The sequence below is a fragment of the Loxodonta africana genome, chromosome 1 (genome assembly GCF_030014295.1).
Source record: "Loxodonta africana isolate mLoxAfr1 chromosome 1, mLoxAfr1.hap2, whole genome shotgun sequence".
NCBI classification, from domain to species: domain Eukaryota; kingdom Metazoa; phylum Chordata; class Mammalia; order Proboscidea; family Elephantidae; genus Loxodonta; species Loxodonta africana.
This window is the reverse complement of record NC_087342.1, coordinates 238,483,002-238,509,483: the sequence shown is the minus strand read 5'-3', so window position 1 is coordinate 238,509,483 and position 26,482 is coordinate 238,483,002. Positions and strand designations below refer to the sequence as shown.

At 42.1% G+C, this 26,482-nt stretch overlaps 1 protein-coding gene across 7 annotated transcripts in view; it reads right to left on the bottom strand.

Annotated features, from left to right (window-relative positions):
* AFDN (afadin, adherens junction formation factor) overlaps positions 1-15,670 on the bottom strand; it is a 175,405-nt gene extending 159,735 nt beyond the window's left edge. For all 7 annotated transcript variants that reach the window (XM_064293260.1, XM_064293263.1, XM_064293274.1 and 4 more), the window contains exon 1: positions 15,535-15,670. In XM_064293260.1, coding sequence (XP_064149330.1) covers positions 15,535-15,639 — 105 coding nt within the window. In that variant the 5' untranslated portion in view covers positions 15,640-15,670. The remainder of the gene's footprint in view (positions 1-15,534) is intronic.
* Positions 15,671-26,482: the final 10,812 nt, after the last annotated feature.

Below are 26,482 nucleotides of genomic sequence, written 5' to 3'. Positions count from 1 at the left end.
AATTTCCTCTTAAAATCAACCACAAAAGAACATCATAAGTTGTTTTTTTAAGTGCTCTTCCAGATTTACCCGTCTTAATTTTACCGTTCTTAATATTCCCAAAATAACAATTTCAAGAGGGCAATTAAAAAAAATTTTTTTAACTCAAATCAGCAAGTTTGGCAAAAGAGCACAATAAATGTACCATGAACTCAACAAAGCTACCTTTGCCAAGCTTAAATTAAAAACACATTTTTAAATATTCAAGGTCCTAAACGTTAACTGCAATGCAGTATGCAGTAAAACACTGTCCATGGTACTCCTAGCAGGCTCCTCCTTTTGAATAAGCAGATGCTGAGCTGATCTACGACGGAATCACAAAATTACACACTCAGAAAATAAGGTTTCTCGTCCGTATCTTCCTTATCATCCTGAGAAATTAATGCATTTACTAATAAAAAAAATTTCACTAAGTGGTTAAGAATAGTGTACCACCAAAATAGTTTAGTTTTATCAATAAAAAGGAAATGGTCACCCGAAAATTCAAAAGAAACTCACACCCAACCATGAATTAATAAGACGATATATTTGTTGCAAATCAATTTGTCACTGAAGGATCTTTAATTTAAATTCAATACCCTAATATTTTGTATTTACTCCTACATTTTAAAAAGTAACATCATATTTACTTATTATTTTGAAATATAAAAATTCCACAGGAGTGCAATAAGTTTTAGATTATAAATATTACATGTCTGTGTTTGTGTCTGTTTTTCTCTCTCAGGAAACGTACTAAAGCTAGAGGAAAATACAACCAAGAACAGTAGGAAAAAAAAAAAAAACCCTTACATAGCCAATGTTTTGGCATAATTCAGAGTTTATGTTTGGGAGGGGGAATCTGAAAGGGCAAGTGTCAGAAGACAAAACACCCACCTTATACAACAGCCTACCACATTACTTGGAATACATTAGACTCCATTGTTCTCTGAACTGGAAAAGCATCTAGGAGTTGGGGAGGCCTAGCCCATATCCTGAGTGAATTACAGTAACATCACTTGAGAGTCACCATTTTAAGCTAGGTTATGCCCAGTATTCTTCACTAACAAAAATGTAAATTCTTGCGTCTTAACACTGATAACTAAAAATTAAAATAAGGTATTTTTAAATACATAAATAAGCAGTAATAAGTAAAATAAAATAATTAATACATTGAAATCTATTCTTCCCTTGTAATTAGCCCTATATTCACATTTTAAATGTTACATATTTGTTTATATATAATCGTAGTTGTAAAATACCTTGAATACAGATTTTAATATTTACCTAAGAATTTTTTTTTTTTTTTTAAATCAGTCCCATCCAAATTTCTTAAAACCTATTACTAGACTGCAGGTCACAAGCTGTGCTCCACCAGTCCCTGGGGTTCCCTCAAGGCCCTTTCTGGTCATCCATGAGGTCAAAGCTATTCTCATAATATTTTGCCATTATTAGCCTATTTCACTCTGTTAGCATTTGCACTGATTGTCAGAAGGAATGACGGGTAAAATTTATCAGTTTTTATCAGTCCCTTAGCAAAAATCAAGGCATTGGGTGCATTGGGTTTAGCAAAAATCAAGGCAGTACCACCAAACTATACTAATAATCAAGGTACTTTTCATTGCCATGCACTTAAAAAGAAAAGCCTACTTTCACTTAAGAATGTCTTTGATGAAGCAAAAGAAAAAAAAAAAGATTTTATTGCTCCTTGACTCCTGAGTACATGTTTGTTCAATATTCTCTGTGGTGAAACGGGAAGTATACAAAAAGCACTTCTGCACAGCAAAGTTCACTGGTTGTCTCAAGAAAAAGTGCTGTGCAAGTGTTTAACCTGTAAATTGAATTAGCCATTTCTTCACAGAACACCATTTTCACTCGAAAGAACAAGAGACAAGATATGGTTATTCGGGTTTGGACACGTGGTAGGCATTTTCTCAAAAACGAATGGGGGAGCAAATCTGCCCCTTCAAGGAAAACAACTGACCGTGCTGCCAAAAATAAAATTTGAGCTACGAAGCAAAAAATTCAGAGTTTTTGAAAACTTGTATCTGTCGCCGTGAGCTTGAGAGCTTCCCAATACTTCAAATTTTTCCAGTGAGACTGGTAGTGATATTGAGGAAAACAATATTTTTATATTGTTTAAGAAAATCTGTAGTATCTGGAAGATCGTGTAACCCAATGAACCAGTATTTCCAAATGATTAATGCATGGTGGCACGAAAGCACACAAAAGTAAAAGATCCATTATTCAAAGTGCAAGACAGACAAACGGATTTTAACTCAAGAGAATGCGAAAAATATTCAAGAAAAGCGTCTAAGAGCAAATAGCAGAAATAACTCAAGGTATTTAAGCTCAAACTGGAAGTCTTTTTGTAACTGGTTCTTACTATTTTTATTACCAATGTCTCTTAAAAATAATTACAGCATGTTTTTGCAAACAACAACAAAAAAATCATTACTGCAAAACATACAAATTTAATCCTAATGTAATCTAAGAACTCATTAAGGAGAGCATCTGAAATCCTGGAATAGCATATAAGCACTCTGCTAGGAGTCTGGAGTACTCCCAGGAATTTATTCAGATAATAGTACTGGTATCCACTAAAAATAACATATTTTTGAAAGACATCTTCCCGATCTATGGATTCTGTATTAAGCACATTTCTAAAAAGAAGGTATAAATTTTAAGAATAAGATGATCTTCTAAATACTGTGACCAACAGTGATCATACTGTCGGTTCCATTTCATTTCCTCTACTAAAGCTATCTAACTAGGTTCAAATCAAGGGAGGAAAAAACTGGCAATCTAATGTCTTAGCACCAAAAGTTGATGACAGTGGCACAAAAAGATACTCTTAAGATAGAATTTTTGCTCATTTTCCTATAAAAATAAGGAAATAGAAGGAATAATAAATGGGTCATCATAGAAAGCACCACTATGAGAAACAAGGGCAAAGAGAAAGAAGGCATATTCTTGGAAGGAACAGGAAGTTTAAATTTGTAAACAGCAGAATTCACCCGATTTTCCTTTAACGGATGTGTGCAATCAAACAAAAGAGAACTATGAGTTATAATTCTGAATAAAACAGGTTAACTGGATCACTCTTAACCACTAACAAAGATTAGCAAAAAAAAAAAAAGAAATCTCCTATGGGTCTGACTATGGGAGTCAACTTTCTTCTACCCTGAAAATCAGAAAAACTCTTACATGGAGTTTTAGAGGCAAGTCATGACTTCCTAATCTGGAAACCACCTGCCACACAGTTTTTACTACAGATGGAGGCAGAGCTGGACTCAACAGTGCCAGGTCCTTTTTTGCTTTGCTCCCACTCTACCAAAAAGGAAGATGGTTTTAAAGACACAAAGAAAACATCTGAATAGTCTATGAAAATGGTGTTGTCCTATATGCTCAGGTCAACTGGGCACAGGTACCCTATGCAGCAAGGAGCCCTAATGCAGCAGTGGCTAAGTGCTTGGCTGCTAACTGAGACGGTGGTTTGAACCCACCCAGCTGCTTCACGGGAGAAAGACCTGGCAATCTGTTCCCATAAAGATTACAGCCTAAAAAACCCTATGGGGCAGCTCTACTCTGCCATATAGGGTCACTAAGAGTCAGAATTGACTCAATGGCAACCAACAACAACGACCACTTTATGAAACAGGTCTACACTGGACACATGGTTTTGCCTGAGTCAGAATGGCAACTAACAACAACAACCTTAAGCAAGCTCATACTGCAGAAACTAAAGAAAAATTTTAAAAACCTGAAACAAGTCAATCCATCCTGTTCACACCATGAGAGTCAATGGAGACAACCACAGTTTACACCTGCTGTCGGTGTCATTAAGTGCGCCCACTGTCATTTGCTATCGTTTAGAAAGTAAGGCATGTTGTGTTGTGTTCAACCTGAAAACATGGCAATGCAATCAATGCAATAAAAGCTTAAATTTCCTATTTTTTTGTAATCCATACATTTTAATTTTCTTTAATATTAAATTTATTTCAAGCAAAAGTACAGAAATTTTGGCTATTTTCCAGTGGTAGTAAACCACCCAATTTCAGTTCCTCTAAATAATTTCATTCATGACGAACTCTTGTAAACTCACAGCATGAAACTTCAAATTATCGTTAAATTTTGGAAACAACTTGTACTGAGAAAATACTTGCCTGCTTTATAGATGAACCACCTGAATACATGCTTAATTTTACCTTTTAAGTACCTTCATTTTCTAAACTAAATTCTCTAAATTATAACATGATTTTGGTCAATCACGTATGCTAAAATGGCAAGTGGAGCTTTATATTTTTATTGTTCCCAGAACAGAACCTCAGGTGACTTGAAAGCACAAACAGGCATCCCCCCAGCCAGCTTTCAGCCTACCTCAGTCCAGCTCCAAACCACTAGAATTGTGAAGTAAAACCTTCTGCTCACAAATAAAGATGACCCAAGTTTAACGATATGCTCACCTGCTGTCAACACATACATGTGTCCCTACTGACTGGATGCCCACCAGTGACTTTTCAGCACTGCCAGCCAGCATGTCCAATGCTAGCCAACAGGCTGAGACACACTCAGAACCGATTAAAGGGGCCGCGGGACTGGGCACACTGCTTAGTATCTTATTTACAAGTATAAATTTAGGTCAAACAAACGCTTTTGATCCTTGTCCTAGGCATTCATGACGCCCTAGATTCAGGTCATCTTCAAGATGAATGAAAATTTCCTATGTACAATCAGCCATGAAACTAATACAAACAGCAAACTTTTCAACAAAAATCAACAGACTCTACCTAACGGGAAAATAATTTTCAATTAAGGAGTCCATTTTATGTTGAATAAGTGCTCTTCCTATATGCATTTTATTTATAAAGAAGAAAATAATTTCTATACTATCTACTAACATTTTGACATTACACCAAAGTTCAAGTCTGATAAGCTGTCTATAAACAAATTAACCCACACTGTAAAAACAATGAGCAACATCTATGCTTCGCACACTACAATTGTGCAATTACATCCTTAATGACCCTAAATCTTTTTTTCTTAATCCTCCCATCAATTTGGTACCATATCCTGACCTTCAGTGACCCATATCTTTGCAAGAATATGAAAGAACTATTCTACTACTATTAATTTAACCAATCAAAATTTGATAGCTCCATAAAAACCTATAGTTGTATTTTCCTTAACTCTGTTCTTAGTTCTTTAATAAACTCAAATTAGATAATATTCCATTAAGTCTATAAATTGCATAAAATTATTTTTCACTGGCAGGAGGACAGCAAATTGAAACTAGTCTAGATGCAGTTTTAAGTTAAGCTAACTAAATGTTAGATGAGACCTATACCTCAGACTCACAAGCACACACCCACACAAACATAAAACTTAACCAGTTATCACAGAAAATACATATTTTTAAAATTTATAACCACTGCTGAAGTTGAACTTATCAAAAACAAGGAACAAAGACACTTATAAATACTAAAAACAAACACATAGTCGCTGAGTCAGAATCAACTCAATGGCAATGGGTCTGGTGTTTGGTTGGCAACTGCCTAGCTGGCACGACGTCAATCACCAGATGAAGGGACCTTCAGCAGCACAAATGTTCAAAAACAACTGCTATTTTCAAAAGTTTCAAATATAGTTAAATTGTATGATAAAGCATGTTACAAACTAAGCATTAGTCTGGGATATAGATTTAGCTATAGAAGTTACACAATTATTATCACCTCACCTGAAGACTTCCTAGTCCACCTCTGCTGAAAACCATAAGTTATTTTTGGACACACCTCTGTGTAATATGAATCATATTACTTCTCAAAGATTAATCAGAGTCTTAAAATACAAGACATTCACCTATAACAAAGCATATGTGGGTGTCCATAAAATGCTGGGTGATTTTTTACCATCATTTTTAAAAGATTGCAATGAACTCAATAAATAATAAAAAAAAAAGGACTTTCAGAAATATCTCATAAGGCTAAATTGTCAGCTACCTAGCACAGTTTTTAAATTTAGGTGTAACTATCATACAAAACTAAGACTAAGGCATGACAACATAGATCTTTACTAGCCTAACACAATTTTCACCAATTTTTAAGAAGGCATAAGTCTCATACTTTGTCAAGAAAAAAGGTATACAGTCCTGTAAGTGCCATAAAAGAAGCCACATTCAACATTCTTTCCACAAAAATACTTATTAAACACCTACCATGTAACAAACATAGGAATAATTAAAAAAAAAAATTCAAAGATCTTGCCTTCAAGGCAAACCAATGATTAGAATGACAGACTGTAATAAATTAAAGAAAGGAATACCCAAAAAATCAGGAAAACCTTTGGGTAACCAGAGAAGCCCTCTTCTGAAGAGGTGTTATTGTTGTTGTTAGGTGCCATCAAGTCAGTTCCAACTCATAGCGACCAGAACAGAACAAAACACTGCCTGGTCCTGCTCCATCCTCACCATCATTGTTATGCTTGAGCCCATTGTCCTAGCCACTGTGTCAACCCATCTCCTTGAGGGTCTTCCTCTTTTTCGCTGACCCCCTACTTCACCAAGCATGATATCCCTGGTTCCACATCCTCTTCTTAATCTGGCTTCAATTTCTGGCAGTTCCCTGTCGATATACTGCTGCAGTGGCTTTTGAAAGATCTTCAGCAAAATTTTACTTGCAAGTGATATTAACGATATTGTTCAATAACTTCCACATTCGATTGGATCGCCTTTCTTGGGAAAAGGCATAAATACGGATATCTTCCAGTCAGTAGGCCAGGTAGCTATCTTACAAATTTCTTGGCATAGACAAGAGTGAAGAGGTAAGGAGAAGTAAATATGAGCAATGAGAACTCTGACATGATAATCAAGAATCGACAAGAGAAATAATCTCAACATTACAAATGAAAAAGAACAGGAATAAAAACCTTTAAGAAGAGTTTATGAGCTTTAGTTTTCCATAGTAATCAAGACATTAATTTGTTTAACATCAATCTGCTGATGATGAAATAGCAAAGTTTAGATCATAAATTCTCATTTTACCAATTCCAAAAGAATCTAAGATCCAAGTAAAGTTAGGAAGGGGTGAGTTAGGAAGGGGTGGGAAAATATGATAAACTACAACTTGCTTTTTTTTTGGAAGCCCTCATTTATGGACTGAAATATGTCCCTAAAAAATGTGTTGCCAATCCTAACCTCTAGGCCTGTGGTTATAAACCCATTCGAGAAAGTGTTGTCTTTGTTATGTTAATGAGGTAGGATTTGTTTAGGGTATATCTTGAGTTAATCTCTTTTGAGATATAAGAGATTAAATAAACAAGCAGAACAGAGATGGGGGAAGACTGATGCCAAGCCACATGGAGATCTACAAACTAAAGAGACAAAGACCTTCCTCAGAGCCAAAAGAGGAAGAAAGCCTTCCCCTAGAGCCAGCACCATGAATTCAGACTTCTATCCTCCTAAACTGTGAATAAATAAATTTCTGTTAAAGTCAACCATTTTATTGAAGTGTTTCTGTTAGAACAGCACTAGATAACTGAGATGCCCTCCTTTTACACAGAAAACTAATATGAAGGAAAAAGTAAACTTAACCACTATCTTGGACTGAATTATGTCCCCCCAAAAATGTATGTATCAACTTGGTTAGGCCATGATTCCCAGTATTGTGTGGTTGTCCTCCATTCTGTGATCGTAATTTTATGTCGAGAGGATTAGGGTAGGATTGTAACACCACCCTTACCCAGGTCACCTCCCTGATCCATTGTAAAGGGAGTTTCCCTGGGGTGTGGCCTGCACCACCTTTTATCTCTTAAGAGATAAAAGGAAAGGGAAGCAAGCAGAGAGTTGGGGACCTCATACCACCAAGAAAGCAGCACCAGGAGCAGAGCATGTCCTTACCTGGGTCCCTGCACTGAGAAGCTTCTTGTCCAGGGAAAGATTAATGAGAAGGCCGAGAGAGAGAAAACCTTCCCCTGGAGCCGACACCCTGAATTTGGACTGTTAGCCTACTTTACTGTGAGATAAGAAACTTCTCTTTGTTAAAACCATCCACTTGTGGTATTTCTGTTATAGTAGCACCAGATGACTAAGATAACCAGGTTGATTTTTACACATTCTAATTTTAACTGTCTGATACAGTGCAGGAAGATGATCCTCTCAGGTGGGAAGGCACTCAAAACACAGCTGGGCAAGAGCTGCCTCCTCAAAGTAGAGTCGGCCTTAATGACATTGATGGAGTCAAGCTTTCGGGATCTTCACCTGCTAATATGGCAGGACTCAAAATAAGAAACAGCTGCAAACATCCATTAACAATCGGAACATGGAATGTATGAAGTGTGAAACAAGGAAAATGGGAAGTTGTCAAAAATGAAATGGAGCGCTTGAAGATCAACATCCTAGGAACTAATGAGCTGAAATGGACTGGTACTGGCCATCTGGCATCAGATAATATGCTCTTCTATGCTACACCAAGAATAACAAATTGAAGAGGAATGGTATCACATTCATCGTCAAAAAGAACATTTCAGGATCTATCCTGAACTACAACATTGTCATGATAGAATAATATTCACATGTCTACAAGAAAGAGCAGTTAATACAACTATTGTTCAAATTTACCCACTAGCTATTAATGCCCAAGATGAAGAAATTGGAGATTTTTACCAACTTCTGCAATCTGAAATCGATTAAACATGCAATCAAGATGCATTGGCAACTACTGGTGAGTGGAATGCAAAAGTTGGAAACAAAGAAGGATCAAAAGTTGGAAAATATGGCCTTGGTGGTAGAAAGGATGCAGGATATCACATGATAGAATTTTGTAACACCAACAATTTCTTCATTGCAAATACCTTTTTCAACAACATAAATGGTGAGTATATATGTGGACTTCACCAGATGGAATACATAGAAATCAAACCAACTACATCTGTGGAAAGAGACAATAGAAAGGCCCAATATTAATAACATCAGTCAGAAAAAGGCCAGGGGCTGACCGTGGAACAGACCATCAATTGCTCATATGCAAGTTCAAACTGAACTTGAACAAAACTGAAACAATTCACAAGACTCGAAGTACACCCTTGAATATAACCCACCTGAATTTAGAGATCATATCAAGAATAGGGAAACCCTGGTGGCATAGTGGTTGAGTACTACAGCTGCTAACCAAGAGATTAGCAGTTCGAATCCACCAGGCACGCCTTGGAAACTCTGTGGGGCGGAATCCGTCCTGTAGGGTCGCTATGAGTCGGAATTGACTCGACAGCTGGGGGTTTTTGGATCAAGAATAGATTTGATGCACTGAACACTAATGACCAAACACCAGGAGGTGTGGCATGACATCCAGGACATCATACACAAAGAAAGCAAGAGGTCATTAAAAAGACAGGAAAGAAAGAAGACCAAAATGGATGTCAGAAGAGGCTTCGAAATTTGCTCTACAACACAGAATAACTAAAGTGAAAGAAAGAAGTGATGAAGCAAAAGAAATGAACAGATGATTTCAAAGGATGGCTTACAAAAACAAAGTAATATAATAAAATGTGCTAAGACCTGGAGTTGGAAAACCAAAAGTGAAGAACAAGCTCAGCATTTTTCAAGCTGAAAGAACCGAAGAAAAAAATTCAAGCCTCAAGTTGTGATAGTGATGGCTTCTAGGGCAAAATACTGAACGACGTAGGACGCATCAAAAGATGAAAGGAATACAGAGTCACTGTACCAAAAAGAATTGGTCCACGTTCAACCATTTCAGAAGGTAGTACATGATCAAGAACCAGTGGTACCGAGGAAGAAGTCCAGGCTGCACTGAAGGCACTGGTGAAAAACAAGCCTGCAGGAACTGACGGAATACCAATTGAGATGTTTCAGCAAATGGACGCAATGCTGGAAGTGCTCACTCATCTATGCCAAGAAATTTGGAAGACAAGTACCTGGCCAACTTGACTGGAAGAGATCCATGTGTGTGCCTATTCCAAAAAATCTGATCCAAGAGAATGAAGGCATTATCAAACAACATCATTAATATCACATCCAAGTAAAATTATGCTGCAGGTAATTCAAAAACGATTGTACCAGTGTATCAACAGGGAACTGCCAGAAAATCAAGCCAGATTCAGAAGAAGATGTGGAACCAGGGATATCGTTGCTGATGTCAGATGGATCTTGGCTGAAAGAAGAGAATACCAGAAAGATGTTTTATTGACTATGCAAAGGCATTCGATTGCGTCGTTGTTGTTGTTAGGTGCCGTCGAGTCGGTTCCAACTCATAGCGACCCTATGCACAACAGAGCGAAACACTGCCCAGTCTGTCCCCATCCTTACAATCGTGGTCATGCTTGAGTCCACTGTTACAGCCACTGTGTCAATCCACCTCATCGAGGGTCTTCCTCTTTTCCGCTGACCCTGTACTTTGCCAAGCATGATGTCCTTCTCCAGAGGCTGATCCCTCCTGCTAACATGTCCAAAGTATGTAAGATGCAGTGTCGCCATCCTTGCTTCTAAAGAACATTCTGGTTGTACTTCTTCCAAGATCGTGTGGATCGTAACAAATTATGGATAACATTGTGAAGAATGGAATTCCAGAACACTTAGTTGTGCTTGTGTAGAACATATAACCTGTACACAGATCAAAAGGCAGTACAAGGGGACACTGCATGATTTAAAATGAGGAAAGATGTGCATCAGGGTTGTGTCCTTTCATCATACTTGTTCAATCTGTATACTGAACAAATAAATCTGAGAAGCTAGACTATACGAAGAACTCGGCATCAGGATTGGAGGAAGATTCATTAACTGCAATACGCAGGTGATACAACCTCCCTTGCAGACAGTGAAGAAGACTTGAAGCACCTACGGATGAAGATCAAAGACTACAGCCTTCAGTATGGATTAAACCTTAACATAAAGAAGTAATATCACCATAAACAGAGAAAAGACTGAAGTTGTCAAGGATTGCATTTTACTTGGACCCACAATCAACGCCTGTGGAAGCAGCCGTATTGGGCACTGGGCAAAACTGCTGCAGAAGACCTCTTTAAAATGTTAAAAAGCAAAACTGTCACCTCAAGGACTAAAGTACACCTGACCCCACCCATGGTATTTTCAGTAGCCTCACATGCATGCAAAAGCTGGACAATGGATAAGGAAGATCAAAGAAAAATTTGAACTATGGTGTTGGCAGAGAATATTGAATGTATCACGGACTGCTAGAAGAACGAACAAATCCGTCTTGGAAGAAGTACAGCCAGAATGTTCCTCAGAACCGAGGATGGCAAGACTTTAATGTTTGTTGTTGTTAAGTGCCATGGAATCGTTTCCAACTCATAGTGTCCCATGCACAACAGAGCGAAACACTGCCCTGTCCTGCGCTATCCTCATGTACTTTGGACACATTATCAGGAGGGACCAGTCCCTGGAGAAGGACATTATGCTTGGTAAAGTAGAGGGCCAGTGAAAAAGAGGAAGGCCCTCAACAAGATAGAGAGGAAGACACTCAACAAGATGGATTGACAGAATGGCTGCAAAAATGGACTCAAACATAACATCGATTGTGAGGATGGTCCAGGACCACGCACTATTTCGTTCTGTTGTACACAGGATGGCTGTGAGTTGGAACCAACTCAATGGCACCTAACAGCAACATAACAAGTTTCTTAAAAAGTGAATGTAATTTAAGGGCCAAGTCTATTATCTTCCTAAACATAGAAGCCACAGAGCTATCGGTGGTTATCAAAGCTCCCCAAAACCACCAATCATAAATGATTAATGTTGTTGTTGCTGTTTAAATGAGTTATAAAATTTGATTAACAGATACTGATCAACGTACAAACAAAAAAAAATCCACCACTATACTCTCATACACCCACACAAAAAGATTACCCAAGAAAAATGTAAGACTTAAATCTTATTCCTACAAATCAACTTTTGCAGTGAATTTATCCAACATTTATTGAGCATCCAGTAAGAGTTAGGATAAATGTTTACACTCTTATAAGAAAGAAGACATTTGATTTTTGAAGGCCAAAGAGAGTAAAAACCATCATTAGATGGTTAAAAAGTTTCAGACACTTATCCTAGATAAAGCAAATTATTTGGCCTTGAGATTTTGGTATAGAGGATTATTAATATGATGTAGTTTACACACATCATAATAAAAGACACATTATGTTTGATGTAAAGCCTAACATCTAAGGCCAGATAAATTTAACACTATACAAACGTTCTTTTAAAGATTTGTTTCATTATAAAAGGCTTTCTAATTCTGGAGAGTCATTTCTACAAGTAGAAATGTTCAGGGTAAGTGGGGAGGAAAGACTAGTAAATGAAATACATAATCATTTTCCAAAAAAAGTCCTTCAACTCTTGCTTTGGTTGAATACATGTATTCAACAACTTTTCACCTAGAGAACTATGAAAAAAGTTCTCCAAAGGACAGGCCAGTTTTATTTTAATCAGTACTCATATCTCTACTAAAAGAGAAAAATGTTCAAATGAGTGCTTAAAAATAGAATTTAATTGAATCAATTAAGTACAATGTGTCTCTGATGTGGTAATTTTTGGAATGCCAACTCATAATTTAAAATCCCAGGAGCTAGGTGAATCCTCTATTACTAAAGATTCCTCTTCTCAACTGAACCTGAGAAATCGCTCAAAAAATTATAAATAGATCCACTCAAAAAGAAAAGCCAAACACCTGTATAATAACATAATATTTTAAATCTTAATTTTTTTAGATAAAAGAGAAAAATGAACTCATTATTCTGAAAGAAAACATAATCCTGAAAGCTACATTATTGCATGTCACCCTTCAAAAGATGTGCTAAGTCTATGAATGAACGCTTAGTATTAATGAACTACATAGTATGAATTTGCTTACTAGAAGCTAACACATAAAACCATTAGAGAAGATGAGCGATAAATCAGGAGTAACTTGACGTAACATCAGTGTTGAAATTGGCAACCTGAACCTAATAATTTATATTAGCATTGAACTAAGAATTAAAAGGAATGGCTCCTCCCATATAAAGTGTGGTCACAGCGAGAGATGAAGACAGAAGAAACGGAATCCTTTCCACCACAAGCAAAATCAAGTAGTCAAGAAAGTCAAAGTCAAATTTGCCAAAAACATGAACTAAGATTTAATGAAAAGAAAAAGGATTTCATCAGAATGTTTACATTTGCCAAACAAATTTTAGTGCCCGGTGACAAATCTTTCTCACCTAAGAGCTGATATTTTAACAGATAATATTAACTTTACCTATTACCACAATTCAAAAACAGATGCTACTGAACTAATTTCTTGAAAGGGCATAAACCCCATGTAAGTTGTACTTCACGTTGTTAAAAGTTTCTGTAATGACTAAGACTCAAAAATTAAACACTTTCTAGGTGTTTAAGATGACAAAAGCTTTACAAGGTCCTTCTTCCTTTTCACCGCTCTTCTGCCCATATAATCGCTCCTATTCTAATAGATAAGGGCTCAAACGATTTTTTTTTTTTTTTAATCGTTTAGAGCTCTTCCAGTAGCTTTGTTATAAACAACCACCATTGTAGTAGGCCAGGAGAAGTGTTCATTTCCTTCTTTTCTCAGGGAGCAGGCACAGGATTGGCCACCACCTCAGGCAAAGGCTGTGCTGTCAGGGCCACCAGGAACTGGCCACCTACAGGCCTCCTCCACCCTCCTGCTATCACGACCTACACACTTTGACCAGCCCAGAGACGATTGGAGGAGGGGAGAGGACGGCAGGGGGAGGGGGAGGGGAAGTGAGGGGAGGGGAGGGAGGGGGGAGGGGAGGGAGAACGGGGAGGGGGAGGGGGAGGGGAGGAGGGAACGGTGGCTTTCCCTGCAACCTGGGCCATTCAGCAGCAGAGACGGAAACATTTTTTTTTTCATTCGAGTTCAATTCCGGGCTCGTGTTATCAGTAAACCCGCACAAGGAGAACAACTTCTGATATTTACTTTACGCGCCGAGTTGGCAACCTTCACGTTTTCAAACCTAATGAAGCACAACAGCCAGCCAGTCACATGCTCTCTGAGAGCGACAAAGATATATTTTACCACAGTCGAAGGCACCCTTAGGAACAAACACGCTGGAGGGTGATGACAATTTCGCAGCCCGCTGGACTCCCGGCGCAGGACACGGGAAGCGAAGCCCGGGGACAGCGTCAACCTACCGCCTTAAACGACGCAGCCGCAGCCGCAGCCGCAGCCGCTAACCCTTCCCCACAAAGGCTCGGCCGCCCCTCGCGCCCGTCCCCGAGCCGCCGCGGGACCTGCCCGGCCCGGCCCGGGAGACCGGCGGGCGGAGGGCGGGACGGAGGGCGCCGGCGGGAGCCGACGCCAAGCTCACCGGCCGCCGGCGCGGCATCCCAACGACCCCGGCCGCACCTGAGCCCGCGGGGGGACCCCGAGCGCGTCAGGGGACGCCGGCGACGCTGGGGGGGGGGTGACGGAGAGACCCAGGAGATGGGAGAAGGGGAGACAGCAGGTGGGGGGTGAGGAGACCAGGCAGATGGTGGAGAAGAGGCGGAGACCCAGCAGGTCGTGGGGGGGATGAAGGGAGGCAGGTCTGGGGGGGTGAGGGGGAGACGCCGCAGGTCTGCAGGGGTGAGGGGGAGACCCGGCAGGTCTGGAAGACTGAGGGGGAAACCCGGCAGGTCCAGGGTTGGGGGTGAGGAGGAGGCCCGGCAGATCTGCGGGGTGTGAGGAGACAGGGAAGCCCGGCAGACTCGGCGGGGCGCGGGGAGACCCGGCAGGTTGGAGGAGTGGGAGGCTCAGGGAGACCGAGCGGGTCCGGGAGGGGTCGGGGGGCCGGGGGAACCCAGCAGGTCCTTGTGGGGGAGGGGCGGCGCCCGACAGGTCCGAGGAACAAGGGGGCACCGGGCGGGAGCCGGGCGGCCGAGGGGCGGCAAGGCGGGGGGCGGGGGCGCGGCCGGCGGAGGGGGAGGGGCGGCCCCACCCGCGCCCCGCCCCCACATCACCCGACCCCCGAATCCCCTCACGCACGTCCCCGCCCTCCCCCCACGGCCCCGACCCTCGTCCCCTCACACACGTCCCCGCGCGCCCCCACATCCCCCGACCCCGTCCCCTCACACACGTCCCCGCGCGCCCCCACATCCCCCGACCCCCGTCCCCTCACACTCGTCCCCGCGCGCCCCCACATCCCCCGACCCCCGTCCCCTCACACACGTCCCCGCCCCCACATCCCCCGACCCCCCGTCCCCTCACACACGTCCCCGCGCGCCCCCACATCCCCCGACCCTCGTCCCCTCACACTAGTCCCCGCGCGCCCCCACATCCCCCGACCCCCGTCCCCTCACACACGTCCCCGCGCGCCCCCACATCCCCCGACCCTCGTCCCCTCACACACGTCCCCGCCCCCACATCCCCCGACCCCCGTCCCCTCACATTCGTCCCCGCGCGCCCCCACATCCCCCGACCCCCGTCCCCTCACACACGTCCCCGCGCGCCCCCCGCCCCGGCTCCCCGCGCACGTCCCCGCGCGTCCCCGGCCGCGGCGCACCTCGGTGGGCTGGCTGATCTCGAACAGGTCCAGCCGGTTGGCGTTCCAGTGGTGGATGATGTCGGCCAGCTTCCGCCGCTCCTCGTCGCGGCCGCCCGCGGACATGCTCGCGGCCGCCCGGCGCGGGACGAGGCCGGCGGCGGGCGAGACTGAGGAGACTCCCAGGCCCGGCGCGCGGACCGCTCTACACCGCGTCCTTGAGCGCCGCCGCCTCCCGCTCCGCCCCCCGCCCTCCCGCCCGGTGCGCCGCTCCCGAGCGTCCCTCACGCCCGCGCGCGCCGCCGCCGTGCGCGCGCCCGCCGCCGCCGTGCGCGCCCCGGCGCCTCCCGGCACCTCCCGACGGCGCGCGCACCTCCGGGCCGCGTCCACTAGGTGCTGCCGCGCGCGGCCCCGCCCACCTCACCTCGCGCCGGCGTCGGGGCGGGGGCTTCCGACCGCCGCAGCCTCGCGTCCGCCGCTTGGGGTCTGGCGGCCGCCGCGCCGCGACAGGACCTGCGCCAGGTGCGGGCGGAGCGCAGGCGCGTCCTCCCGGCCTCCGGGTGCCCCGCGTCCCGCCATGTCCCCGGGCTACTGGTTTGTCCGGCACCCACGGACAGCCCTTGTCCTGGGAGCTGCCGGCCGCGCCGCGCCGCGCCGCTCCGCTGGGGAGCCCCGGTGGAAGCTCGGTGTTGGCAGTGCGGCGAAGCCCTCCGTCCCGCGGCTCCCGGTGCAGCCGGGCCCCCGCGCTCGCCCCGTGTCGCTCCTGCAGCCTGCCCCTGGCGCGTCCACGTCCCTCTGTGTATCTTCGTCTTTACACACGGTCCGCGGGGAGCCTGGACGACGAAGTTTACATAAATAACAGCCGGGTGCGGGGGTGGGGAGGCTCGTTTGAGGGACCCCTTTTGGCGAGAGAAGCGCTATGCTGGCACAGTGTTAAATCCGGCGAGGGTCCCAGTGGATGTACAAACCTAAAATCAATTTCAATAGCGAGTTCGTGGAGTATAGGAGTCTTTATTTCATTAGGTGTTTTCTCTTTATTGGTCCCTCACTCCCCCCCCATTAAAAATAATAATTGGGCTGCAGAGCACACTCCAATGGACTATTTCCCTATGCAGCGATCATTCAGGTAAAGCTGGTTTTTTGCATTATCTGTGATGGACTGCAACAAAAAACGTTCATCTCTGAAATACCAAAACTAAGCAATGGAAATAGCTGTATTGGACAAAGCCTCTTTCTTTTTGTCATTACTTTTTCTTTTACAGTGCGGAGATAATGGTTCTTTCCACTAACTGGATTTCTGGTTTTGTAGGGAAGGAGAGAATTCTATCCTCGCTGCTGGGTTTCGTCTGCGGTTTTCTTTTCTACTGCGCTAGTGCAGGACAGCTAGATAAGGAAGCTTTTCAGCAGAGCGGCCGGAGGTGCTGAACCAGAGCCACGGCGGGATGAATTCTTCAATAGATCTCTAGTCTTCTTTCTCAAAATTAAAGTGTGGCGACTTGCAGAAGAGCATCTGTGTATAAATGGTATCTTCATGTACTAGCACTCTGTTCCTTTATGCCTTTAAGTTCCCAGTGCTGCTTTAGAGACTCGAGTTTTTATTGTGGGAAGTGTTAGAGTCAATGCAGCTCAGGACCGTCTCGCAGGCTCCCCTCATGCCGTGGGGATCAGCGGCCACACTGTCAGCTGAACTCTAACAGTAAGACCTTTATTTCCGATGATGCTAGTCCCAAGGACGGCATGGCTCTTAAAGAGTTCATTTGCAGAGCTGGCAGTTAGATTGTTGTTGTCCAAAGGAAGGACTTGTTCGCAGTGCTAAAGAGAAAACGCAGTATTATTAGAAAATAAACATGGGCTTCATGCAGTGATTATATATATATATAGCCACGTCAGGTGGCTACAGCAGTATGCACGACACGGAATGCCCTAACTCAATCTTAATTATTATTTCTCTGACTTTGGTTAAAAATTCCCATTTGTCATATTTGTGAGTGGTGTGTTAATATCCAAACTACAATTCATAGTGACTGTCAGCCAACTTTAGCTTATGGACAAATGTTTGAAAGCAACCTGAAATCCATAGACTACCTATGATTTATAAATCATGAAGACCCTCGTAACCAGAAAGAATATTTTAGGCCATGAAATTCCTCCGGCTGATGGATTCTTCCACTAATTGTCATTGTTCAAGACACCAAGGTAGTATTCTAACCACATGTTAATTTTAGTCCCCCATATAAAAATATAAAATAGACACGATACCCGTTTCTATTCTCAGTACACTGCTGAGTACTGACATATTTAAAAAATCATATTTAAATGTTATTCAAGAAATGAGGTATAAAAATAAACCTTGTGGAACTTATTATTAACCCCATTTTACAGGTGGAGGAGCTGAGGTACAGGATGAAAAAGTGGGCTGAAGCTAAGCAAAGCTGTATTGGTTGAAGTTGAAAAAGAAGATCCTTTTAATCTAAAGTCAGGTTTGTAAAATTACAATTTCCTAATCCTTCAAAATTGGCCCTTTGATTTTATTGCCTAGATTGAAATTAGTTTTGAGTTGGAATTCTGAGTGTGCCTTTTTTCTCACTGGTTCTAAGCCCCTGGGTATCAGGGACCTATCTTACTGATTTTTGTTTTTACCTCCCACCCTGAGCACAGTGCTTTGCATATATTGGATGTGTGATGTATAATCACTGAGTAGATTGATGATAGCCATGCTGTGGGGACGCTACCACACAGCTTTGGTGGCTGCCATCGAGCTTACCATCAGCCACCTATGAGGTAGACTCTACTCATGTGAGGGGTCTTTACAGGGGTCGTGATTTCACAGCTTAGAGCCCTGGGAGGTTTTTAGTCCAGCCTGTTGCCTTTTCTCCTGGTATAAAACAGGTGTAGTCTTAAACAACAGGGCTGGGAAAGAAAAGAAGTACACTTGCCTTATTCCTAAAATAGAGGTTTTGATCTACTGAGCAACAGTAGAACTTTACCAACTGTCTGTCATTGATACAACAAAGCCAAAGAAATGTAAGCAGCATTATGAAGAAACAATGGGAGGCATTATGAAAACCAGGTTCTAAGACCAACCAAATACCTGCGCCAATTTTCACAGGATCTGAAAAATACGTACCAGGAGAAAGATTAGGATCTTTGTACATATTAGAACACATGACACGAAAATATTAACTGTTATTCTCTAAGTCTCATGCCCCTTTCTGCTAGAAAGTTGGTGTATTGTGTATACCTATACTGTGTATATTGTGTATACCTACACTGTGTATATAGTATACGTAGAGTATATGTATATATATACACGTACATAATATATGTAGTGTACAGTGTTGATATGGTGGTATCTGTATATATAGTATGTATAATCTTGCTAGGAAGCTAATATTTTTAAATGTAAAAATTTCATTAAATTTTATATAAACAAATAAAAAAATGCATACCAAATGAAGGGAACGTGCGCTATCAAAAGCTTTGACAGCAGTGAAAATAAAAGAAACAAAGAGCACTATCGAGAAATATGTTGTTCATGGAACACCTGAAAGTGAAATATCCAAGGACTTCCCAAGAGCAAAATCTCTTTTACCCACTAGCATTCTGGGATTCAAAAATATCAAATTATATATTTTCGCTTGCTTTAAAATTTTTTTTTTTTTAGAAAATGCAGTGCAAGTAAGCATTTTAAAAGGTGCTATTGACATTTACAATAATTTTATGAGATGCGAAAAACTTGGCCTAAGGACTTTGTTATGATGGTATTATAGGTTAGTACTTTGAAACACTCTCACCATATACACATACCCCTCTAAATATGCACCAACGATAGATGAAGAATAAAAAGAGAAAATGGGCTTGAAACAGAATAAATGTGGCCGAGGGTCAGCATCTGGCCAGAAATGCACAAAGTTGAGAAGGGGCTGACGTCCCAACCTGCACTACCCTCACAGTTACTGCTGTGTTTGAGCCCATTGTTGCAGCCACTGTGTCACCCCATCTTGTTGAGGGTCTTCCTCTCTTTTGCTGACCCTCTGCCTTACCAAGCATGATGCTTTTCTCCCGGGACTGGTCCCTCCCAATAACATGTCCAAAGTATGTGAGACAAGTCTTCCCCATCCTTGCTTCCAAGGAGCATTCTGGCTGTACTTCTTCTAAGACAGACTTGTTTGTTCTTCTGGCCGTTCGTGTTATAGTCAGTATTCTTCACCAACGCCATAATTCAAAGACATCAATTCTTCTTTAGTCTTTCTTATTCGTTGTCCAGCTTTTGCGTGCTTATGAGGCGATTGAAAATACCATGGCTTGGATCAGGCTCACCTTAGTTCTCAAAGTGACATCTTTGCTTTTTAACGCTTTAAAGAAGTCTTTTGCAGCAGATTTGCTCAACACAATGTTATTTGATTTCTTGAGAAAGAAGCATTCGGTTAAAAGTCACAATTCCCAAGTTCGAAATCCATCTCTTACACTAATTGTGAGCCGATGAATGAGTCATTTTAGTTGTCTTCGACTCGGTTCCTAATGTGAAAAATAAGCGTAATGTTAGCAATATACCTTAACTACCCACCTGGTAGAGCTGTTATAAGGAGCAGATTAAATTCAGGGATATGAAAGTTGTCTCCAAGTGTTCATTGGAGTAGAAATGTTTTCACTCTAGATTTGAGTGGTTAAAAATATACACAAGGAAAAGAGAAGTCCGGAAAAGTTTTTTTTCTTAAATACACTTGCATATGAGGAAGACAGTACAGAAATGTCCACGTCTATATATGTGAAAAAAAAGCAAAATCATTGAATTTTAACCTTTTTATACATTTTTTTAATTACTAAAAGACACTGCATCAGAACTTGCATCTGTTCAGAATATTGCAGTAAACTTCCAGGACCTTGGGGGTTTTAAGCCATAGAACACTGTAATGCATATCTTTGTGTGTGTGTGTGTGTGTGTGTGTGTGCGCTATGTATCGCTGTAATGGTTTTCATTGCAACACACTGCTCTAATGAATCTGCAGTACGTAGTGTACGAATTTAAATTCTATGTCCTGTATGTGGGAGAAAACAACTCATTTGTCTCCTCCCAAATGACCAAACCACCTTTCTAGTTGTTTCTGTCTCCAAGATTCATGAGTGGCTTGCAGCCAGTCCCTCCCCTCGCCTCTCTCTCCAGCCCACCATCTCCCACCAGCCCCATCACAAGCCTTCTCTGATTGTTGCTAGACTCTTCTGAATGCCTGGTTTAGGAGTTTATCACCTTAGTATTTTCCCTGACTTTCCTTTCTTCACTTTCCATGTTCTTAAAGAGCACTGGTGGTACAATGGCCAAGTGCTCAACTGCAAACTAAAAGGTTAGTGGTTCAAACCCACCAGCTGCTTCTTGGGAGAAAGATGTGACGGTCTGCTTCTGTAAAGATTACAGCCTTGGAAGCCCTATTGGACAGTTCTACTCTGTCCCATAGGGTCACTATGAGTCAGAGTCAATTCAGTGGCAGTGGGTTTGGTTTTTTTGGTTTGGTTTATTGATCTTCTAACCTTAGCAATCCCCACGCCTCTGTCAGTTTGTTGTACTGTGGGGGCTTGTGTGTTGCTGTGTTGCTGAAAGAGCTATCCCACCGGTATTCAAATGCCAGCAGGCTCACCCGTGGCAGGCAGGTTTCAGCTGAGGGTCTAGACTAAGACAGACTAGGAAGAAAGACCCAGCGGTCTACCTTCTGAAAAGAATTAGCAGGTGAAAACCTCTGAATAGCAGCGGAACATTGTCTGATATAGTGCCAAAAGATGAGCCCCTCAGGTTGGAAGGCACTCAAAACACAACTGGAGAAGAGCTGCCTCCTCAAAGTAGACTTGACCCTAATGACCTGGATGGAGTCAAGCTTTTGGGACCCTCATTTGCTGATGTGTCATGATTCAAAATGAGAAGAAACAGCTGCGAACATCCATTAATAATCGGAACCTGGAATGTACAAAGTATGAATCTAGGAAAATTGGAAATCATCCAAAATGAAGTGGAACGCATAAACATCCATATCCTAGGCATTAGTGAGCTGAAATGGACTGGTATTGGTCATTTTGAATCAGACAATCATATGGTCTACTATGCCAGGAATGACAACTTGAAGAGGAATGGCATCACATTCATCGTCAAAAAGAACATTTCAAGAACTATCCTGAAGTACAGTGCTGTCAGTGATAGGATAATATCCATACGCCTACAAGGAAGACCAGTGAATTCGACTGTTATTCAAATTCAGGGGCCAACCACTAAGGCAAAAGATGAAGAAATTGAAGATTTTCACCAACTTCTGCAGCCTGAAATTGAACGTGCAATCAGGATGCACTGATAATTACTGGTGATTGGAATGTGAAAGTTGGAAACAAAGAAGAAGGATTGTTAGTTGGAAAATATGGCCTTGGTGATAGAAACGATGTCAGAGATCGCACGATAGAATTTTGCAAGACCAACAATTTCTTCATTGCAAAGACCTTTTTTTCAACAATATAAACGGCAACTATACACATAGACCTCACCGGATGGAATACACAGGAATCAAATCAACTACATCTTTGGAAAGAGAAAAATGGAAAAGCTTGGTATCATCAGTCAGAACAAGGCCAGGGGCCGACTTCAGATCAGACCATCAATTACTCATATACAAGTTCAGGTTGAAACTGAAGAAAATTAGAACAAGGCCATGAGAGCCAAAGTACAACCTTGAGTGTATCCCACCTGAATTTAGAGACCATCTGAAGGATAGATTTGACACATCGAACACTAATGACCGAAGACCAGATGAGTTGTTGAATAACATCATACATGAAGAAAGCAAGAGGTCATTAAAAAGACAGAAGAGAAAAAAAAGACCTAAATGGATATCAGAAGGGACTCTTAAACATCAGGTAGCTAAAGCAAAAGGAAAAAATGATGAAGTAAAATAGCTGAACAGAAGATTTCAAAGGGCGGCTCAAGAAGATAAAGTACTAGATGGCATGTGCGAAGAGCTGGAGATAGAAAACCAAAAGGGAAGCACATTCTCAACATTTCTCAGGTTGAAAGAACTGAATTAAAAATTGAACCCTCAAGTTACAATACTGAAGGATTCTACAGGAAAAGCATTAAAATGATGCATGAAGCATCAAAAGAAGATGGAAGGAATATACAGGGTCATTATATCAAAAAGAATTGGTCGACGTTCAACCCTTTCAGGAGGTAACATATGATCAGGAACCCACGGTACCAAAGGAAGAACTCCAAGTTGCACTGAAAGCATTGGCGAAAAACGAGCCTCCTGGAGTCGACGGAATACCAATTGAGATGTTTCAGCAAACAGATGCAGCACTGGAAGTGCTCACTCGTCTATACCAAGAAATCTGGAAGACAGCTGCCTGGCCAACTGACTGGAAGAGATCCATGTTTATGCCTATTCCTAAAAAAGGTGATTCAACTGAATGCAGAAATTATGGAACGATGTCATTAACATCACATGCAAGCAAAATTTTGCTGAAGATCATTCAAAAACGGCTGCAGCAGTATATTGACAGGGAACTGCCAAAAATTCAAGCCAGATTTAGATGAGGACGTGGAACCAGGGATATCATTGCTGATGTCAGATGGATCCTGGCTGAAAGCAGAGAATACCAGAGAGATGTTTACGTGTGTTTTATTGACTGTGCAAAGGCATTCGACTGTGTGGATCATAACAAATTATGGATAACATTGCAGAGAATGGGCAATGGGAAATTCATGGAATTGCACTCATGAGGAATCTGTACATGGATCAAGAGGCAGTCGTTTGAACAGAACATGGGGATACCATATGGTTTAAGGTCAGGAAAGGTGTGTGTCAGGGTTGTATCCTTTCTCCACACCTATTCAGTCTGTATGTTGAGTAAATAATGTGAGAAGCTGGACTATATGAAGAAGAATGGGGCATCAGGATAGGAGGAAAACTCATTAACAACCTGTGTTATGTAGATGACACAACCTTCTTTGCTGAAAGTGAAGGGGACTTGAAGGACTGCTGATGAAGATTAAAGACCACAGCCTTCAGTGTGGATTACGCCTCAACATAAAGAAAACCAGAAATCATCACGACTGAACAATAGGCAACATCATGATAAATGGAAAAAAGATTGAGGTTGTCAAGGATTTCATTTTACTTGGATCCACAGTCAATACCCATAGAAGTAGCAGTCAGGAAATCAAAAGACAAATTGCATTGGGCAAATCTGCTGCAAAAGATCTCTTTAAAGTGTTGAAAAGCAAAGATGTCACCTTGAGGACGAAGGTGCACCTTACCCAACCCATGGAGTTTTCATTCACCTCATATGCATGTGAAAGCTGGACAACGAATAAGGCAGACTGAAGAAGAACTGATGCCTTTGAATTGTGGTGTTGGCAAAGAATCTTGAATATACAGTGGACTGCCAAAAGAACAAACAAATCTGTCTTGGTAGAAGTACAACCAGAATGCTCCTTAGAAGCAAGGATGGTGAGAGTATGCCTCACATACTTTGGGCATGTTATCAGAAGGGATCAGTCCCTGGAGGAGGACATCATGCTTGGTAAAATCAAGGGTCCACGAAAAAGAGGAAGACCCTCAAAGAGATGGATTGACAGTGGCTAGGCTCAAGCATAGCAACAATTGTGAGGATTGTGCAGTCCCCGGCAGTGTTTTGTTGTGCATAGTGTCCTATGAGTCGGAACCAACTTGATGGCACCTTACAACAAGAACCATAGAGTTCTTTCTGTTGCATTATCTTCTTACGTGTGCTCTCTGCTGCATTCTCTCATTACCCACCGTTCTAACTTTCCCAAAATACTGCTCTGATTAGATCATATCTCTGCTCACCTGAATGAAATCCTAGCATTCAATGCCAACTCAGTTAATTTTTAGCTTAATCTTCTAGTATTTCACACATGAAATCCAACCAATTGGTCCTCTAGCCACCTACATACTGACTTTGCTTCCCTTTGTCTTAGCTTTGCTCATACCCTTCTGTCCACTTGAAATAGCCCCTTCTCACACTCACCAGTTGAAACCCCGGTCATCTGTTATACGTCAGTACTGCCTACTGATGTTTCTGATTTTTCTTTACTGAGCACACAGGAGCATTTCATCTCCCACCCTATGACGTTAGGCATGGCCATGTGTATGCATTCCCTGTGACTTCTGTAACAAAGTACCACAAACTGGGTGTCTTAAAACAGTTGGAATTTATTCTGTCACAATTCTGGAAGCTAGAGGTCCAAAATGAAGGTGTCACCAGGGCCATGCTCTCCCTGAAGGCTCTAGGGGAAGACCCTTCCTTGCTTCTTCCACCTTCTGGTGGTTCCTGGCAATCCTTGATGTTCCGTGGCGTGTAGATGCATGAGGCCAATCTCTGTCTCCATCTTAACATGGTGTTCTCCCTCTGTATCTCTTCATATCTCTTCTCTCTTATAAGGAAGGACATTGCTCATATTGGATTAGGACCTACCCTACTCCAGGATGATTTTATGTTAACAGATAACATCTTCAGGGACCCTATTTCCAAACACGTCACACTCACAGGTACCAGGAGTTAGGACTTGCATGTATCTTTGAGGGGGACACATCTCAACCCATAGCAGCATGGGACTTATTTCGGTCAAGGAAATAGGAGTAGAAGCAAAGGGTGTCACTTCTGGGTGAAAGTGTCTAAGAACCAGGGAGTGGCGAAGACGATTGTGGAAGCACGTGGACAAGTGGAGACCCCATTCGGTCAGGCAGCCTGGTCTAGTTGGCACATATAGGACAGCTGCCCTGGAGGGCAACTGGGCCCCACAGTGAACTTTGCATTTTGCAGTTTACAAGAAATAATTATTGTTGTGTTAAACCACTGAGATCAGGGGGTTGTTTGTTAGTATGGGATAACTCGGGCTGTCTTGACTGAAATACCACCAACCCCCAGGCCCAGGTCAAATACTTCTTTGTCAATGAGGTACTCCCCACTAACCACAACCAGAGGGGAGTTTAGCCCGACTCTTTGTCTGTGTGTGTGCTGCTGACTTTCATACAAGTTGGAAAGAAACATCAGGGGTTCAGAGTCACACAGGCCTGAGTGTGAATTCCAAACTGCCGTTTAAAGGCAGAGCATCTTTCTGAAACTCGGTTTTCTTATCTAAACAACTGACATGGTGCCCCCATAGAACTGTGAAAGAAAAATGAATTACGATAATGTAATAACATATACCATAATATATACGCTGTTGTGTGCCATCGAGCCCATTCTAGTTCATAGCAACCGTATGGGACAGAGTAGAACTGTCCTATATGGTTTCCTAGGTTGTAATTTTTATGGGAGGGGAATCACCAGGTCTTTGTCCCACGGAGCAGCTAGCTGGGCTCGAACCGTCAACCTTTTAGTTAGCAGCAGAGCACTTAACCATTGTGCCACCAGGGCTCTGTAATATATACGCAGTGCTCACTAATGCTAAAGCTGTGAATACTGATATATTTTTTTCTCCAAGGTGTAGAAAATGCACAACCATTAAAGTGAATTTAAGAGAATAAGATTTTATTTTTGTTTTTCTGTAATTTGTAGGACAATTACAAGACTATACAGGCAAATTTCTCTGCCCAATATTTTCACCAAAGTATAATCTCTTTTAAATCAAGCAACTGACACGTATTTATTTCTAAGAGAGTTTATGAGGCAAAACAACTATGTAAACAGCTAATTAAATGATTGCATAGTATTATTCTTGTTTTTTAATTTTAGAGAATTTTCACAAGAAAAATCAGTTTTAAAACAACCAATTATAAGAAGGTAAAAATCCTGAGATGAAAAATTACAAAGTTATTCATATATGTCTCTAACTGCCTTTGACTTGAGTATCTATTTTGAAATGTATGTTTATAAATACTTTTGTCTTCCAAGGCTGTAAATCTTTACAGACGCAGACTGCTACATCTTTGTCCTGTGGAGCCGCTGGTGGGTTCTAACCTTTTGGTTC